Source organism: Eleutherodactylus coqui, chromosome 11, assembly GCF_035609145.1.
Source record: "Eleutherodactylus coqui strain aEleCoq1 chromosome 11, aEleCoq1.hap1, whole genome shotgun sequence".
Lineage (NCBI taxonomy): Eukaryota > Metazoa > Chordata > Amphibia > Anura > Eleutherodactylidae > Eleutherodactylus > Eleutherodactylus coqui.
The window spans coordinates 16,062,850-16,082,593 of record NC_089847.1 but is presented as its reverse complement, the minus strand read 5'-3'; the positions used below and the strand labels follow the sequence as shown (position 1 = coordinate 16,082,593).

At 47.0% G+C, this 19,744-nt stretch overlaps 1 protein-coding gene across 1 annotated transcript in view; it reads left to right on the top strand.

Moving 5' to 3' along the window:
- PEPD (peptidase D) overlaps positions 1–19,744 on the top strand; it is a 272,915-nt gene that overhangs the window by 151,884 nt on the left and 101,287 nt on the right. Inside the window, exons 10-11 of the mRNA XM_066582676.1 lie at positions 8,225–8,293; positions 17,686–17,763. Of these exons, the coding sequence (XP_066438773.1) occupies positions 8,225–8,293; positions 17,686–17,763 (147 nt within the window). The remainder of the gene's footprint in view (positions 1–8,224; positions 8,294–17,685; positions 17,764–19,744) is intronic.

The following is a 19,744-nucleotide window of genomic DNA, read 5'->3' as shown; positions in this document are numbered from 1 at the left end:
CCCATGAAATTATGATATCCTCTATCAACAGGATAGGGAGTAACTTGCTGATTGGTTGGAGTAGATCGCTTGTCCTTCCACAAGTCCTAAGAATCGGGGTCCCGAACATCCCATGGTGAATGCAGACTCACATGCACACCACTGCCTCATTCATGTCAATGGGACGTCCGGTAACTCGTGAACTTTGCTATTTTGTGCGGCCCCTGCACATAGGGCGGAGTGTGGATGTACAACCACTGCTGCATTCATTGTGCAACATCGTGGACCACCATTCTCAGGGTCATTGGTGGCCCTCAGCATTCAGCCCCCACCGTTCAACATGTTATCTTCTTTCCTGTGGATAGGGAATAACGTAGAAGGGTTTTCTATGCAAATTACCATTGATGACTATCCTCGGGATTGGTTATCACTAGCTGATTGGCTGAGGTCCGTCGCTTTGGATCCCCAGCGATCAGCTGGTCGGGAGCTTGCGATTCAGAGGGGTCAGAACGGAAGCCATTGCTCGAACCCCTGTGTACTGGACAGTGCTTGTAACTCACTGATTTTTAATGAGAGCTGCACCTGCAGTTGCAAGCGCCAACCACTACACACGGGGCAGCGCTAACCCCTGTGTACTGTAGCGATGACAGCGGGCTCCTGATCACCTGTGCGGTGGAGCACAGCCAATAAACAATTCACCTACAGGAAGAATAGGTCATCAATAATATGTTACATAGAAACCCCCTTTAATCGCTGTGTCTTAAAGCAGCAATATTTTCTTAGGCTATATTCACATCTCGTGCACAATTTGCATTACACAGCACATAAACACCCATCATGTCACCTTACATGTCCTACCCCTGTGTGAGACTCTCACAAAAATAGGACCTACGCCAATTTTTTAAAACTTGGACCAAACTTGGACTTGTGAAAACTTATTACAATGAATGAGTTCTTCTTCCGTGTGAGTTCTGACATCTCGGACACGGACAGAACTCCCGCGGGAATATTGCTGCTGGGAATACTGCCTTAATCCCGTATAAGCACTTTGACCTAAAAAAAAACATGGCATTCTTCGTCTACCAGCTGATATTTAAAAAGCATTTACAAGGCAAAAGTAATAGAAAAAGATTGTAAAAAAATGATTTCAGAGTTCTACATTTGGACCATGCTGCAGTTTATTGGTGACCATGCTGCAGTTTATTGGTGACCATGCTGCAGTTTATTGGTGGCCATTAGAGATGAGCGAACGTGTTCTTCCGAGCTTGATATCCGTGCGGATATTAGGGTGTTCGGGATGTTCGTTATTCGTAACGAACACCATGCGGTGTTCTGGTTACTTTCACTTCCTTCCCTGAGACGTTAGCGCGCTTTTCTGGCCAATTGAAAGACAGGGAAGGCATTACAACTTCCCCCTGTGACATTCAAGCCCTATACCACCCCCCTGCTGTGAGTGGCTGGGGAGATCAGGTGTCACCCGAACATAAAAGTCGGCCCCTCCCGCGGCTCGCCTCAGATGCCGTGTGAGTTAGATGAGGGACAGTGCTGTTTGTACCGGAGCTGCTGTAGGGAAAGAATTGGTAGTTAGTGTAGGCTTCAAGACCCCCCAAAGGTCCTTATTAGGGCCACTGATAGCTGTGTGTTGGCTGCTGTTAGCAGTGGCAATTTTTTTTCTTCTCAAAATCGGCTCTGCAGAGCGTTGCACCTGGCATTAGGGACAGAAGTGCTGCATAGGCAGGGAGAGTGTTAGGAGTGAGTGTAGCCTTCAAGAACCTCAACGGTCCTTTCTAGGGCCATATTTAACCGTGTGCAGTACTGTCCAGGCTGCTGTTAGCTGTGCTGCATTTTTTTTTGCTTCTCAAAATCGCCTCTGCAGACCATTGCACCCTCCATTGATACTGCAGGGAAAGAATTGTATAGGCAGGGCCACAACACAGTTATTATTCATAGAATATACGCAGTGCTGCCTTTTGGTGCAAAAAAACGGAAAATAATTCTACTTGTCCTGCCTCTGTCCGTCCTAAGGGCGGTGGACACGTGTCGGCTGCGTGTGCAACCTGTAAAAATCAGACGCACCCAGCTACGTTTTACTCCTGGCTTCGCCATTTGCTTTCCTTAATTGGGAAAAAAAATACCTGCTCTGCCACAGTTAATAACTCTGCTACCCTCACGTTCTGTGACACATTAGCAGGAAAACAGCACAGTTATTAAACTTAGATTATTCATTCACTAGAGGCAGTGGGGCCTTTCGTTTTCAAAAAAGGGAAAAAATTATATTTGGCCTGCAGTCTTGCGCCAATTTATTAGCTGCCTGTGAAATCAAATCACTGGTAATACAGCATGCTGAGGGGTAGGGGTAGGCCTAGAGGACGTGGACGCGGCCGAGGACGCGGAGGGCCAAGTCAGGGTGTGGGCACAGGCCAAGCTCCTGATCCAGGTGTGTCGCAGCCGACTGCTGCGCGATTAGGAGAGAGGCACGTTTCTGGTGTCCCCACATTCATCGCCCAATTAATGGGTCCACGCGGGAGACGGTTATTAGAAAATGAGCAGTGTGAGCAGGTCCTGTCCTGGATGGCAGAAAGTGCTTCGAGCAACCTATCGTCTACCCGCAGTTCTGCGCCGTCCACTGCTGCCAATCCGAATCCTCTGTCTGCTGCTCCTCCTTCCTCCCAGCCTCCTCACTCCACTACAATAACACCTGCTCAGGAGCGGGAACACTCCCAGGAACTGTTCTCGGGCCCCTGCTTAGATTGGGCAGCAGCGGTTCCTCTCCCACCAGAGGAGTTTATCGTCACTGATGCCCAACCATTCGAAAGTTCCCGGGGTCCGGGGGAAGAGGCTGGGGACTTCCGCCAACTGTCTCAACAACTTTCTGTGGGTGAGGAGGACGATGATGATCAGACACAGTTGTCTTGCAGTGAGGTAGTAGTAAGGGCAGTAAGTCCGAGGGAGCAGCGCACAGAGGATTCGGAGGAAGAGCAGCAGGACGATGAGGTGACTGACCCCACCTGGTGTGCAACGCTTACTCAGGAGGACAGGTCTTCAGAGGGGGAGTCAAGGGCATCAGCAGGGCAGGTTGCAAGAGGCAGTGCGGTGGCCAGGGGTAGAGGCAGGGCCAGACCGAATAATCCACCAAGTGTTTCCCAAAGCGCCCCCTCGCGCCATGCCAACCTGCAGAGGCCGAGGTGCTCTAAGGTCTGGCAGTTTTTCACAGAGACGCCTGACGACCGACGAACAGTGGTGTGCAACCTTTGTCGCGCAAAGCTCAGCCGGGGAGCCAACACCAACAGCCTCACCACCACCACCATGCGCAGACATATGATGGCCAAGCACCCCGCAAGGTGGGACGAAGGCCGTTCAGCGCCTCCGGTTTGCACCCCTGCCTCTCCCCCTGTGCCCCAACCTGCCACTGAGATGCAACCCCCCTCTCAGGACACAGGCACTACCGTCTCCTGGCCTGCACCCACACCCTCATCTCCGCTGTCCTCGGCCCCATCCAGCAGTGTAGTTCAGCGCACCGTCCAGCCGTCGCTTGTGCAACTGTTGGAGCGCAAGCGCAAGTACGCCGCCACGCACCCGCACGCTCAAACGTTAACCGTCCACATAGCAAAATTCATCAGCCTTGAGATGCTGCCGTATAGGGTTGTGGAAACGGAGTCCTTCAAAAGTGTCATGGAGGCGGCGGCCCCGCGCTACTCAGTTCCCAGTCGCCACTACTTTTCCCGATGTGCCGTCCCAGCCCTGCACGACCACGTCTCCCGCAACATTGTACGCGCCCTCACCAACGCGGTTACTGCCACGGTCCACTTAACTACGGACACGTGGACAAGCACAGGCGGGCAGGGCCACTACATCTCCCTGACGGCACATTGGGTGAATTTAGTGGAGGCTGGGACAGAGTCAGAGCCTGGGACCGCTCATGTCCTACCCACCCCCAGAATTGCGGGCCCCAGCTCGGTGGTGGTATCTGCGGAGGTGTATGCTTCCTCCACTAAACCACCCTCCTCCTCCTCCTCCTCCTCTGTCTCGCAATCAAGATGTGTTAGCAGCAGCATGTCGCCAGCAGTCGGTGTCGCGCGGTGTGGCAGCACAGCGGTGGGCAAGCGTCAGCAGGCCGTGCTGAAACTACTCAGCTTAGGCGATAAGAGGCACACGGCCCACGAACTGCTGCAGGGTCTGACACAGCAGACCGACCGCTGGCTTGCGCCGCTGAGCCTCCAACCGGGCATGGTCGTGTGTGACAACGGCCGTAACCTGGTGGCGGCTCTGCAGCTCGGCAGCCTCACGCACGTGCCATGCCTGGCCCACGTCTTTAATTTGGTGGTTCAGCGCTTTCTGAAAAGCTACCCACGCTTGTCAGACCTGCTCGTAAAGGCGCGCCGGCTCTGCGCACATTTTCGCAAGTCCCACACGGACGCTGCCACCCTGCGCACCCTGCAACATCACTTTAAGCTGCCAGTGCACCGACTGCTGTGCGACGTGCCCACACGGTGGAACTCTACGCTCCACATGTTGGCTAGGCTCTATGAGCAGCGTAGAGCTATAGTCGAATACCAACTCCAACATGGGCGGCGCAGTGGGAGTCAGCCTCCTCAATTCCTTTCAGAAGAGTGGGCCTGGTTGGCAGACATCTGCCATGTCCTTGGTAATTTTGAGGAGTCTACCCAGGTGGTGAGCGGCGATGCTACAATCATTAGCGTCACCATTCCTCTGCTATGCATCTTGAGAAATTCCCTGCAAACCATAAAGGCAGCTGCTTTGCGCTCGGAAACGGGGGCGGGGGAAGACAGTATGCCGCTGGATAGTCAGGGCACCCTCCTGTCTATTTCTCAGCGCGTACAGGAGGAGGAGGAGGAGCATGAGGAGGATGAGGAGGAGGGGGAAGAGACAGCTTGGGCCGCTGCTGACGGTACACCGGCTGATTGCCTGTCATCCTTTCAGCGTGTATGGCCTGAGGAGGAGGAGGAGGATCCTGAAAGTGATCTTCCTAGTGAAGACAGCCATGTGTTGCGTACAGGTACCCTGGCACACATGGCTGACTTCATGTTAGGATGCCTTTCTCGTGACCCTCGCGTTGCACGCATTCTGGCCACGACGGATTACTGGGTGTACACACTGCTCGATCCACGGTATAAGGAGAACCTGCCCAGTCTGATTCCCGAAGAGGAAAGGGGTTCGAGAGTGTTGCTATACCACAGGACCCTTGCGGACAAGCTGATGGTAAAATTCCCAGCCGACAGCGCTACTGGCAGAAGGCGCAGTACCGAGGGCAAGGTAGCAGGGGATGTGCGTAGATCGAGCAGCATGTACATCCCAGGCAGTGCAACAGTCTTTAAGGGCCTGGCCAGCTTTATGGCTCCCCACCAAGACTGTGTCACCGCTCCCCAGTCACGGCTGAGTCGGCGGGAGCACTGTAAAAGGATGGTGAGGGAGTACGTAGCCGATCGCACGACCGTCCTCCGTGACGCCTCTGCCCCCTACAACTACTGGGTGTCGAAGCTGGACACGTGGCCTGAACTAGCGCTGTATGCCCTGGAGGTGCTTGCTTGTCCTGCGGCTAGCGTCTTGTCGGAGAGGGTGTTTAGTGCGGCTGGGGGAATCATCACAGATAAGCGTAGCCGCTTGTCAACCGACAGTGCTGACAGGCTAACACTCATCAAGATGAACAAAGGCTGGATTTCCCCAGACTTCTCTTCTCCACCAGCGGACAGCAGCGATACCTAAGCAATACGTAGGCTGCACCCGCGGATGGAAGCTACGTTCTCTCTCACCATCCAAAACGGGGACATTTCTGCTTCATCAATCTGTGTCTAATATTCCTCCTCCTCCTCCTCCTGCTCCTCCTCCTGAAACCTCACGTAATCACGCTGAACGGGCAATTTTTCTTAGGGCCACAAGGCTCACTCATATAATTTTTCTGAACAATTTTTATAAGTTTCAATGCGCTTAAAAGCATTGGAACTTTAACTTGAACCAATTTTTCGTTACACTGGGCTGCCTCCAGGCCTAGTTACCACTTAAGCCACATTAACCAAAGCGATTAATGGGTTTCACCTGCCCTCTTGGCTGGCCATGGCCAATTTTTGGGATGTACATTAGTACTGTTGATACAGCAATTTTTGTGGGCCCTCGCCTACAGTGTAATCAAATTAATTTTTAGCCCACCTGCATTACAGCTGACGTTACCTCAGCTGTGTTGGGCAATGCAATGGGATATTTTTATGTACCGCCGGTGGGTTCCAGGGAGCCACCCATGCTGTAGGTGCATACGGAGTTTTTAATACATCTGTACACTTCTAAAGAACCCCAGTCTGACTGGGGCATGCAGTGTGGGCCGAAGCCCACCTGTATTACGCACGACATTACTACCTCAGCTGTGTTGGGCAATGCAATGGGATATTTCTATGTACCGCCGGTGGCTTCCTGGCACCCACCCATGCTGTGGGTCCACAGGGAATTATAAATGCATCTGTTTCCACTTATAAAGAACCCCAGTCTGACTGGGGCATGCAGTGTGGGCCGAAACCCACCTGCATTAACCCTTTCCAGTCCACTGTGTGACCTGTGAAGACATTAGGGTTTAAGGCTGTACAGCTCCGTTGTTGGTAGACGTCCGTCGGGGTTCTCTTACTGTATATTGCCAGCCTCTCTGCTGTCGGAGCCTATCCTACGTGTCAGCTCATGCAGTACTGGCTTTAGCCAGCATATAGCGCCGTTGTATAACGGCAGAAAAAGAGTAAGCCCCCTAGGAAAACCATATACAAATTGGATTGGAAAGGGTTAAGCACAACATTACTACCTCAGCTGTGTTGGGCAATGCAATGGGATATTTCTATGTACCGCCGGTGGCTTCCTGGCACCCACCCATGCTGTAGGTGCACACGGAGTTTTTACTACATCTGTACACTTATAAAGAACCCCAGCCTGACTGGGGCATGCAGTGTGGGCCGAAGCCCACCTGCATTAAGCACGACATTACTACCTCAGCTGTGTTGGGCAATGCAATGGGATATTTCTGTGTACCGCCGGTGGGTTCCAGGGAGCCACCCATGCTGTGGGTCCACAGGGACTTCACAATAGGGAGTTGTACCTGCCTGTGTCTATGAATTAAAAAGCCCGGTCTGACTGGGGCATGCAGACACCTTGACAGACTGAATAGTGTGTGGCACATAGGTTCCCCATTGCTATGCCCACGTGTGCAGCTCCTGATGGCGGTGGCACAGGATTCTATTTCTCATTGCTTCTGTACAGCATTGTGGGCTATCGCCCCGCCACTTTTAAAGAGGGTCGCTGCCTAGCCGTGCCAACCTCTGCAGTGTGTGCCTGCGGTCCCTCGTCATGGCAGACGCAATTCTAAATAGACATGAGCGTGGTGTGGCATGAGGGCAGCTGAAGGCTGCCCAGGGACACTTTGGTGTGCGCTGTGGGGGGGAGGGGGGGGCGGTTGGGCAGCATGTAACCCAGGAGAAGTGGCAGCGGAGTGTCATGCAGGCAGTGATTGTGCTTTGTTGGAGGTAGTGTGGTGCTTAGCAAAGGTATGCCATGCTAATGAGGGCTTTTCAGAAGTAAAAGTTGTTGGGAGGGGGGGGGGGCCCACTCTTGCCGCTATTGTGGCTTAATAGTGGGACCTGTGAACTTGAGATGCAGCCCAACATGTAGCTCCTCGCCTGCCCTGTCCGTTGCTGTGTCGTTCCCATCACTTTCTTGAATTGCCCAGATTTTCACACATGAAAACCTTAGCGAGCATCGGCGAAATACAAAAATGCTCTGGTCGCCCATTGACTTCAATGGGGTTCGTTGTTCGAAACGAACCCTCGAACATCGCGGGAAGTTCGTTCCGAATAACGAACACCCGAACATTTTGGTGTTCGCTCATCTCTAGTGGCCATGCTGCAGTTTATTGGTGACCATGCTGCAGTTTATTGGTGGCCCGTTCTTACATATTGTAGCCCAAGCTGATACTCCTCATGAATTGAGAACTCCATTCCCTTTTCTGGGAGACAGAAGTGCTGACCCTCGGCTCCCAGCATGGTTGTCACTTAATAGAAAGGAGATGGATTTACTCTGTAAATGTGTAGTGATTGGCACTGGGAGCAGAGTGATCTTTATATGCGGGCACAAGGGCCGCTCCTGTCCTGTCACATCCATGATTTTGACAAATAATTTGATGTATTTTCTGTGTGATGTTTATTTCCAGCCTCATGTCTTGTATTTACATCTCACCATGGATTTCTTTGTCTTGCAGTGTGTTCTTAAACTATTGCTATGCCCGAGGAGGAATGAGACACAGTTCATACACCTGTATCTGTGGCAGGTATGTACAGATAATGGGAGAAGACGTGGCTAATGTATGTATCAATGATAAGTGTAGTGCATTCCCTACAGTTCTATTGGTTGTCACTCTCAAGCCCACTCGGCATCTGACCTAACAAACAAAATCCAATATATTATCGACTACCAGTATCAACTACTGCAAAAAAAAAACTAGATACTGTTGAAGTAGTATATATACTATAATGTTGCCCCCTGTATAATAAAGAACTTAGCTATTGTAATACTGCATTCCAAGTACAAGAATATAACTACTATAATACTGTCCCCTATGTACAAGAATATAACTACTAGAATACTGCCCCCTATGTACAAGAATATAACTACTATAATACCGTCCCCTATGTACAAGAATATAACTACTAGAATACTGCTCCTATGTACAAGAATATAACTACTAGAATACTGCCCCCCTATGTACAAGAATATAACTACTAGAATACTGCCTCCTATGTACAAGAATACAACTACTATAACACTGCCTCCTATGTACAAGAATATAACTACTATAATACTCCCCCTTATGTACAAGAATATAGCTACTATAATACTGCCCCCTATGGACAAGAATATAACTACTATAATACTGCCCCCTATGTACAAGAATATAACTACTATAATACTGCTCCTATGTGCAAGAATATAACTACTGTAATACTGCCCCCTATGTACAAGAATATAACTACTATGATACTGCCTCCTATGTACAAGAATATAACTACTATAATACTGCTCCCTATGTACAAGAATATAACTACTATAATACTGCCCCCCTATGTACAAGAATATATCTACTATAATACTGCTCCCTATGTACAAGAATATAACTACTATAATACTGCTCCCTATGTACAAGAATATAACTACTATAATACTGCCCCCTATGTACAAGAATATAACTACTATAATACTGCTCCCTATGTACAAGAATATAACTACTATAATACTGCCCCCTATGTACAAGAATATAACTACTATAATACTGCTCCCTATGTACAAGAATATAACTACTATAATACTGCCCCCTATTACAAGAATATAACTACTATAATACTGCCTCCTATGTACAAGAATATAACTACTATAATACTGCTCCTATGTACAAGAATATAACTACTATAATACTGCCCCCTCTGTACAAGAATACAGTATAACTACTATAATACTGCTCCTATGTACAAGAATATAACTACTATAATACTGCCTCGTATGTGCAAGAATATAACTACTATAATACTGCCTCGTATGTACAAGAATATAACTACTATAATACTGCTCCTATGTACAAGAATAACTACTATAATACTGCTTCTATGTACAAGAATATAAATACTATAGTACTGCCTCCTATGTACAAGAATATAACTACTATAATACTGCCCCCTATCTACAAGAATATAACTACTATAATACTGCTCCTATGTACAAGAATATAACTACTATAATACTGCTCCTATATACAAGAATATAACCACATTAATACTGCCCCCTATGTACAAGAATATAACTACTATAATACTGCCTCGTATGTGCAAGAATATAACTACTATAATACTGCCTCGTATGTACAAGAATATAACTACTATAATACTGCTCCTATGTACAAGAATAACTACTATAATACTGCTTCTATGTACAAGAATATAAATACTATAGTACTGCCTCCTATGTACAAGAATATAACTACTATAATACTGCCCCCTATGTACAAGAATATAACTACTATAATACTGCTCCTATGTACAAGAATATAACTACTATAATACTGCTCCTATATACAAGAATATAACCACATTAATACTGCCCCCTATGTACAAGAATATAACTACTATAATACTGCCTCGTATGTACAAGAATATAACTACTATAATACTGCCTCGTATGTACAAGAATATAACTACTATAATACTGCTCCTATGTACAAGAATATAACTACTATAATACTGCTCCTATGTACAAGAATATAACTACTATAATACTGCTCCTATATACAAGAATATAACTACTATAATACTGCCCCCTATGTACAAGAATATAACCACTATAATACTGCCCCCTATGTACAAGAATATAACTACTATAACACTGCCCCTATGTACAAGAATATAACTACTATAATACTGCCCCCTATGTACAAGAATATAACTACTATAATACTGCCCCCTATGTACAAGAATATAACTACTGTAATACTGCTCCTATATACAAGAATATAACTACTATAATACTGCCCCCTATGTACAAGAATATAACTACTATAATACTGCCCCTATGTACAAGAATATAACTACTATAATACTGCCCCCTATGTACAAGAATATAACTACTATAATACTGCCCCCTATGTACAAGAATATAACTACTGTAATACTGCTCCTACATACAAGAATATAACTACTGTAATACTGCCCCTATGTACAAGAATATAACTACTATAATACTGCCCCTTATGTACAAGAATATAACTACTATAATACTGCGTTGTATGTTCAAGAATATAACTACTATAATACTGCTCCTATGTACAAGAATATAACTACTATAATACTGCCTCCTATGTACAAGAATATAACTACTGTAATACTGCTCCTATATACAAGAATATAACTACTGTAATACTGCTCCTATATACAAGAATATAACTACTGTAATACTGCCCCCTATGTACAAGAATATAACTACTATAATACTGCTCCTATGTACAAGAATATAACTACTGTAATACTGCTCCTATGTACAAGAATATAACTACTGTAATACTGCTCCTATGTACAAGAATATAACTACTGTAATACTGCGCCTATATACAAGAATATAACTACTATAATACTGCCCCCTATGTACAAGAATATAACTACTATAATACTGCCCCCTATGTACAAGAATATAACTACTATAATACTGCCCACTATTACAAGAATATAACTACTATAATACTGCCTCCTATGTACAAGAATATAACTACTATAATACTGCCCCCTATGTACAAGAATATAACTACTATAATACTGCACCCCTATGTACAAGAATATAACTACTATAATACTGCCCCTATGTACAAGAATATAGCTACTATAATACTGCCCCCTATGTACAAGAATATAACTACTATAATACTGCCCCCTATGTACAAGAATATAACTACTATAATACTGCCCCCTATGTACAAGAATATAACTACTGTAATACTGCTCCTATGTACAAGAATATAACTACTATAATACTGCTCCTATGTACAAGAATATAACTACTATAATACTGCTCCCTATGTACAAGAATATAACTACTATAATACTGCTCCTATGTACAAGAATATAACTACTATAATACTGCTCCCCATGTACAAGAATATAACTACTGTAATACTGCCCCCTATGTACAAGAATATAACTACTATAATACTGCCCCCTATGTACAAGAATATAACTACTATAATACTGCCCCCTATGTACAAGAATATAACTACTATAATACTGCCCCCTATGTACAAGAAAATAAGTTATTGGGTCCACCTGTATTTGCTCCTGAGAGGGGTTTTCCTTTCTCGGCTAGTGAAGGTATACAGCCTACCCTTTACAGTTTTTCCTATAGAGCAATGCTTCTTGTATCGCACTTTGGTGAAGGGTGAAGGCCTGTAATCCCTGTAAGTATGTGCCTATAGTGTAATCATGTGCTGTAGTCGCTCTTCCTGCTGCTTCTGTATACAGGTCACACGCTCATTGTTGCCATTTGTGGACATTATATTACAGAGCGGCCGCTGATGTCTTTTACATATCGGCTTCATGAATCATCTGTGCCGCTCTTCGGGAGAGATTAGTTTGTGAGACGCGTCTCAGGGTGGTGCGGTAAACACTTGGCGAGCGCACGTAGGACCCTTACCCACAGGAGCGCGCCGGGAATATGCAGATGGCTGCGGGCAGGAGCCGGCTCCGTCCGCATTGACTGCAAGATTGACGTGGCTGACATTTCCAGAGGATAAACAAATTAGACTTTATTCTGGGAGGTTAAAGTACAAAGACAATCTGATTCAGCGGGACATCACTCATTTTACTAGGATTTCCCTTATATTAAAAACAAGCTTTTCTTGCTCTGTAGTAATGAATCCCGTGTTATTAGCGGGGCTAACCTTAGTAAAATTGTATCAGTGCGGCCATCTTGCCTGCTGCGCAATTTATATGCTGCCTATATTTCCTACTATAAATCCACTATGTAGACAAAAGTATTGGCCCCCCACCAATCCTGTGCCGTCAGGTGGAGGGGATCTACAAATTGCATGTGTGTTAGATGTAAAGGAGAGGATCACACATCATACTCCAGTACAGAAACCATCAGATGCCCCCAGATGTGGAGCTGACAACGAGGTTTGGTGGGATGTCACCCGAGTGACCAATCAGTATGTGACGTCGCAGCACTTTTGGACCATCCAGAGTCCACTGTTGACCATGGGTTTGGGAGATGGAGACCATCTGGTGTGTGCGTTACTGTCACGTTAAGGAAGACCTTGTAATCTGATGGAACGCGGACAACGAAGCCTTCTAGGAGCTTTGAAGACATCACGCACATCTGCCCTCACTCAGGGGGTCTTACAGGACATTGGGACATCCATTAGCTCCAGAATGGCATACGAAGGGTTACAGTGGACGAGTGGTTGTCCACAAGCCCAACATCTCAGCAGTGAATGCTTAGCGGCTTCTGCGATGGAGCTGAGAGCGTCGTTCTTGGACTATAAATGAGTGGTAGCAAGGGTTGTGGAACTGAATCACAGGACACCATCTCCCAATCGGATGGCGGCACTTGGGTATGGCGATTGCTTGGATAGCGGTTTCTACATGACTGTATTGTCCCAACAGTGGAGTTTGGATTGGAGGAAGTTCTGTTATGGTATTAGGGAAGGGGGGTTCTGCTGGGAAGGACTGGGGCTATTGGTGTTAGTGACATCCATCCTCAATGCCAATAGGTACAGAGACATTCCGGATAATGTGGCATCAACTACCCTGTGGCAATATTTTGGTGCAGCTCCGCGTCTCCACCAACATGAACAAACACCATGCCCTACAACACTCAGTATTGAGGCTTCGAAATTCTGCAAACGTTGGCCACCCAAATTTCGGATCTCAATTTCGGATTCCCACTGCAGTGGTAAGGCTTGGTATTACAGGCAAACTTTGCGTTGAAATAAATGGAAGCCTTGCCTGACCACTGCAATGAGTATGGAGTTGTCTGCTTCCTGCAGTAATGGGCTCACAGCAGGAGTGCACTGGCTCAATGAATAGCTGATGGACGAGGTCAAAGCTGCTGTCAATCTACTATTACTGGCCCATCCTGAGGATGGGCGATCTATAATTTACAACTGGACCCCATTAACCCATTAAAGACCAATAGCAAAGGTATGGTGCAGGATTAAAGCCCCTACAATCAAGAAGGAGCAGGTTAGTTCATCAGCTGTTAATCACAGCCGAGGACTCTGAGGAGAAGGCAGAAACATTTTTTAAACACTTCTACCTTCTTACTTGCAGAGTACACAGCGCACAATCAGCGCTATGTAGAGAAGGGAGAAAGCGGAAGTGTTACTACTGTTATTCGACCCGACGATCCCATGACTGCCGGGTGCCCTCTGTCACAGCAAAGCCGCAGGGTCCTATGTGAATGACCGCCATAGGTCTTATATGACGTCATGTGGGACATGGACGTTAAGAAAATAGTTACAAAAATAAGTTTTAAAAAAGGACAGAAAAAAATAAAAATATACATACTTATAAAAAAGAAAATGACCCACCACCGGCACCAACATAAACCGTCACCATATGCGCTCTGTAATCCAGGACTATACAAATTCTATTTAAACATCCAAAACAAAATGAGGAACCCGTTCCTGTACTTTAATTTACAGTAATGAAAATTATATCATACATTTTTTTAAATTGTTTGTTTTTTACCTTTTTACCCCTAATAAAAAAAAAAAAAAAATGAAGACAAAAAGTCTGTGAAAAAGATACTAAAAACTCGCTGGATATGTCGTGGGGAAAAATAATGCAGCCAAAAAATGTTGTTACCCAAGGAAAAATAATAGGGCAGTAAAACCTCCACATGGGGAAAATCTCTAAAAAAAAAAAAAATTCTGTCCCTTTAGGACTAAAACACCCTGGTACTTAAGGGGTTAAACGTTTGTCCCATCAAAACTGGTTAGTGCCCTATTCACAGGATAGAGGATAACTATCTCACCAGAGCGGATCTAAAGGTCCATTTAGACACAACAATTCTCGCTCAAGAGACATCTTATGAGCGATAACATTTTGTGCATTTACACTGCAGGGTGATCGCTCAAAAATCGCTTAAACGACAGTTTGAGTGACAGTTCTGAGCGTTCACTTTGCATAAGTGTGTAAATGAAGGCTCCCGCTGTATGCAGAAGACAAGTGGGACCCCCTATCTTCTGCATACCGCTGTTGTCTTCTTGGAGCACTCAGCTGGTATACAGAACACAGCTGGAGCGCTGTCTTCTGCATACTCCTGCTGTTTTCACAGAGTGCTCAGCTGTATACCAGCTGAGCGCTCCGAGCGGGTTTTTACAGAATACAGCTGAAGCACTGTCTTCTGCATCCTCCTGTTGTGTTCATGGACCATCAGCTGGTATACAGCTGAGCGCTCCAAGCGGGGTATGCAGAACAGAGCTGAAGCGCTGTCTTCTGCATACCCCTGCTGTTTTCACAGAGTGCTCAGCTGATATACAGCTGAGCGCTCCAAGTGGGGTATACAGAAGACAGCTGGACTGCTGTCTTCTTCATACTCTGGCTGTGTTCTCTGAGCGGGATACCAGCTGAAACAATACGGGCAGCGATATCCATCTGAGAACTCAGCGCGCGGCACTGATAAGGCTCATCATTCTCTTTCAGCTTGCTTAAAGACAACGTTGAGCGAATCGTTAACGAAAACCGCACGATGGCCACGCGTTTAGACCCAACGATTCCTGCTCAAAAGACGACTTTGAGCAAATTTTGAGTGAGAATCGTTCTCTAAATTGGCATTAACCCCCGGGACTCTGACCTGTCATGAAAACACGGCTCCCAAATGTCCCTGTATGACGGGAGTAGTGGTTAAGCATGCATACTGCCCCTCCATTCATTGCAATAGGACTGGCAGAGATAGCTGAGAGGTACAGCTGAGAAAAACCGTTCTTGGTACAACTGACATCCGGAGATCTCTAGTTCAGGCGGAGGGTATCAATGCCAACAGCACTTAGAATTCAGCATTGGGGAATTAGAAAAATGACACTGAAGTGCTATGAAAGATGACATTTGATTTTTTTTGTGTTTTTTTTAGAAATTGTCACCATTAAAGACAAGTGACAAACTCAGCGCTGCTACACACTGTATGCGGGCACTAAATATAATATATGCAACTAGTAAATGACCATATAGCCGGTGTCGTGCCTTACCCCTCTCACAGACAGCTGGTGTTCTATTGGGTCTCTGACTCTTTACCTGAGCCGCAGCCTCCTGTGCGCCATTCTGCATTGTGAGCGCATGATGTAATATCCGTCTCTAATTACAGATGTAAATATATACATAGGGCCGGGGAGCGCTGGCCTGCGGGCACACTGCCGGCCTGTGATGTTCTGCATCTATCGGCGGCTCGCAGCCCTCTCTTGTAAAGCCCTGACAGCTCCTTTATCTCGTCTCTTTAAAGGTTATAGACGCGGCATGTAACCGCTGTGACAGCGTAGATCTATTCCTTTTTTATATTTCTTTTTTTCGCTCGCCGAAGATTAAAAACAAAGGAGGAGGGATTGATTCCTGGGAGAGCAGCAAACCCTCGCATTTATACCTGTCTTATTACCAGCGTCTGACGGGCCGCGCGGCTGGGGACTGGTCATCAAGGGCATTTCACATCCGAATCCTCAGAGACTTGGGCCCCATGTGTATTATTTCAGAGTGCCTGAACTTTAAATGCCTACCGCCAGGGCATAGGATGCCAGTGTGAGCTGTGTGTTTAATAGGCTTGGCGCTATATCGTTGCCCATGTAAGAGAGCAAGAGGGGTACAAAGACTAAAATCCTAATTAAGTGGGTTGCAATCTACTGCCCCTTAGATATTGGGAAGCTATAACACTCAGTATGGCATTCCAATCACGGCTCGCACGCCCGTACGCCCCAGAAGGATGCTTTCTAACGCCAGTACCATCATGATTTGAGGATATCCTCCAGAGAGAACCCATGAGGCACCGACAATAATTACATCACTTATGCAATACTGAAAGCCCTTCTAGATGGGCCAAGAAGCAGCCCATTGTTGCAAATGTCAATTGGCGCTCATTCACTGCCGTTCACACGTGGCAAAGGATCGCCTGCATGGGGGCAAACAATCGGTAATATGATGGTTCGTTCCCATGCAGCCATCATTGGTGGGCTGCACATCATACTCTCTTTACATGGAAGAGGTACAGCATTTCATTGGCCAATTGTTGTCCCTTTTACACGGTCCAATGATTGGGCAGATGAATGTGCAGAAGGCCCTTAAGGAGATCTTGAAGACCTAACTGGTTGGGGAGTATTGGAGCTGAGAAACGCCACGCTAGAACATACGGCTCTCCAGCAGTCAGGGAGTTAAAGGGGTTGTCCCATATTCTAAAGGTATTCCCCTTCCATAGGATAGGGGATAGCTTTATGATCGGTGGTGGTCTCACTGCTGAGATCCCTACTGGTCCATAGAATGGGGGTCCTATGTTACCCCCTGCTCTTCACTATGGGCTCGCTGCACCCCCTCAGCAAAGAAAGAATGAATGGAGCAGCATTCGGGCATGTGCCGTGCCACTCTATTTACATTTACTGGGACTGCTGGAGAAAGCAGAGTACAAGTGCTCGGAAATATCTATCAGTCCCATTGAAATGAATTAGGGGGGGGGGGGGGGCTGCGTATGTGTGGCCATTGTTGCATTCAATCTGATATCAGTGCCGATGGGAGAATCAACCCTGCAGAAGAGGGGGCCACGGACCTCCATTCTCAAAATTGGTGAGAACCCCGCCGATGATAAGGTTATTCCCTATGCTGTGGATAGGGAATAACTTTTACATTTTGGGATAACACCTTTTTATATTGGTACTCTTTACTTTCTAGCACTCATAGGCTTAGCATAGGTTGGTTCAGGTTTTTTGAAGTTTTTTGGCAATTTATTTTTCTTTAACTTGTATTGATATTGCTATTATTATCTTTATTATTGCATTGACTTGTTGGCTTTTGCTCATCTGTGCATAGATTGTAATGTAGCAGTGCCCCCAGTGGTCAAAGGTGGAAAAACATGCTTCTGCTTTTTATTAACACTGCTTTTCACTCTGCTTGTCATTTGCATTTATCTCTCCCTTCTGTTTCCTTTCTACAGTGGTGATAACTCCTCCGTTCTTCATTATGGACATGCTGGAGCCCCCAATGATAAGACCCTTGAGGATGGTGATATGTGGTGAGTTGTGATAATCTTATTACATGACTGGAATTAGTAGTCCAGGACTTTTTATAGTCGACCGTGCTATACAGAGAGAATATCTCATAATTTAGTCTTCCGAAATGCACACATTTAGGTTTATAGGAAACTAATTAACCCGTCACGGTTTTGGAATATGGTAAGAAAACTGACCCAAACATGAGGGAAAATACAGACTCCAGGTAGATGGTACCTTTGGTTTGCATCGCACCCAGTACCCCAGCGCTGCAGGCAGCTGTCCTGTCCGTACCCCAGCGCTGCAGACGGGTGTCCTGTCCGTACCCCAGCGCTGCAGACGGGTGTCCTGTCCGTACCCCAGCGCTGCAGACGGGTGTCCTGTCCGTACCCCAGCGCTGCAGACGGGTGTCCTGTCCGTACCCCAGCGCTGCAGACGGGTGTCCTGTCCGTACCCCAGCGCTGCAGACGGGTGTCCTGTCCGTACCCCAGCGCTGCAGATGGGTGTCCTGTCCGTACCCCAGCGCTGCAGACGGGTGTCCTGTCCGTACCCCAGCGCTGCAGACGGGTGTCCTGTCCGTACCCCAGCGCTGCAGACGGGTGTCCTGTCCGTACCCCAGCGTTGCAGGTGGGTGTCCTGTCCGTACCCCAGCGTTGCAGGCGGGTGTCCTGTCCGTACCGCAGCGCTGCAGACGGGTGTCCTGTCCGTACCGCAGCGCTGCAGGCGGGTGTCCTGTCCATAGCGCTGCAGGCGGGTGTCCTGTCTGTACCGCAGCGCTGCAGGCGGGTGTCCTGTCCGTACCGCAGCGCTGCAGGCGGGTGTCCTGTCCGTACCGCAGCGCTGCAGGCGGGTGTCCTGTCCGTACCGCAGCGCTGCAGGCGGGTGTCCTGTCCGTACCGCAGCGCTGCAGGCGGGTGTCCTGTCCGTACCGCAGCGCTGCAGGCGGGTGTCCTATCCGTACCGCAGCGCTGCAGGCGGGTGTCCTGTCCGTACCGCAGCGCTGCAGGCGGGTGTCCTGTCCGTACCGCAGCGCTGTCGCTTGTTGTTCTGTTGGTGATATGGACATAATGGGTCTGAATCATAAACACACATTGTTTAATAGGGAGCGGAAAGGGCTGATCCATAAAGAGAGTCGGCCCCGACTATATGGCTATAGAGGGATCGTAGCATCTTACTAATAGATATCATCACTGCCATAAAAGCAGAATATTTGCCTAAAGTGGTTGCCACCATTATACTTTATCGGTAGCTAATTGGGGGTTATGCACTGCGGCTCGTTAATTTCAGCACACGGCAAATAGACATGTTTTGTCCTCATACACAATGTCTACAAATGGTTCCCTTCCTCTTTTCCCCTCCACAGCGATCGCAGGACTCACCTATCTGCCTAAATAAATCCATATTCATCACTAACGAGCTGCTTTTGTTCATTTCCGAAAAATTTACAGTTTGGGCAGTACAAACAGAAAACCCAAACGCGGCCCGGACTACATCTTTATTTAATTCCATTAAGAGTTACGGGCACTGCCCTATTAAGCGGGCACCACCAACACCTCCGTAAATATTCAGGTCTGAAGCACCAGGCGAGTTCAGTTTGACTTCCCATTCTTCTGTTTTGGACTTGCCTAGCACAAAATGCCAAAACCATTACCGCTAGTGATGGTAGGAAGGGTCAGATCACACGGGGCATCACCGCTTGCTGGGCATGGAGGCTGCAGATTGGTCAGAGTGCCAATGCTGATCTCTGTCTACTGCTGAAAGTACCGACAATGGGCACATGAGCATCAGAACTGGACCGTAGGGTAATGGAAGATGATAGCCCGGATGTCGAATGTTTTCTTTCACATAGATAAATGGGATGTATGTGCATCACTTATCTGGGGAAGAGTTGGCAAGAGGACGCACTTTGGCATGAAGACATTGCAGCATGGGCAGTGTTCTGCTGGGAAAGCTTTGGTCCTGGCATTCATGTGGATGATACATTGGCACATCCCACCTATTAGA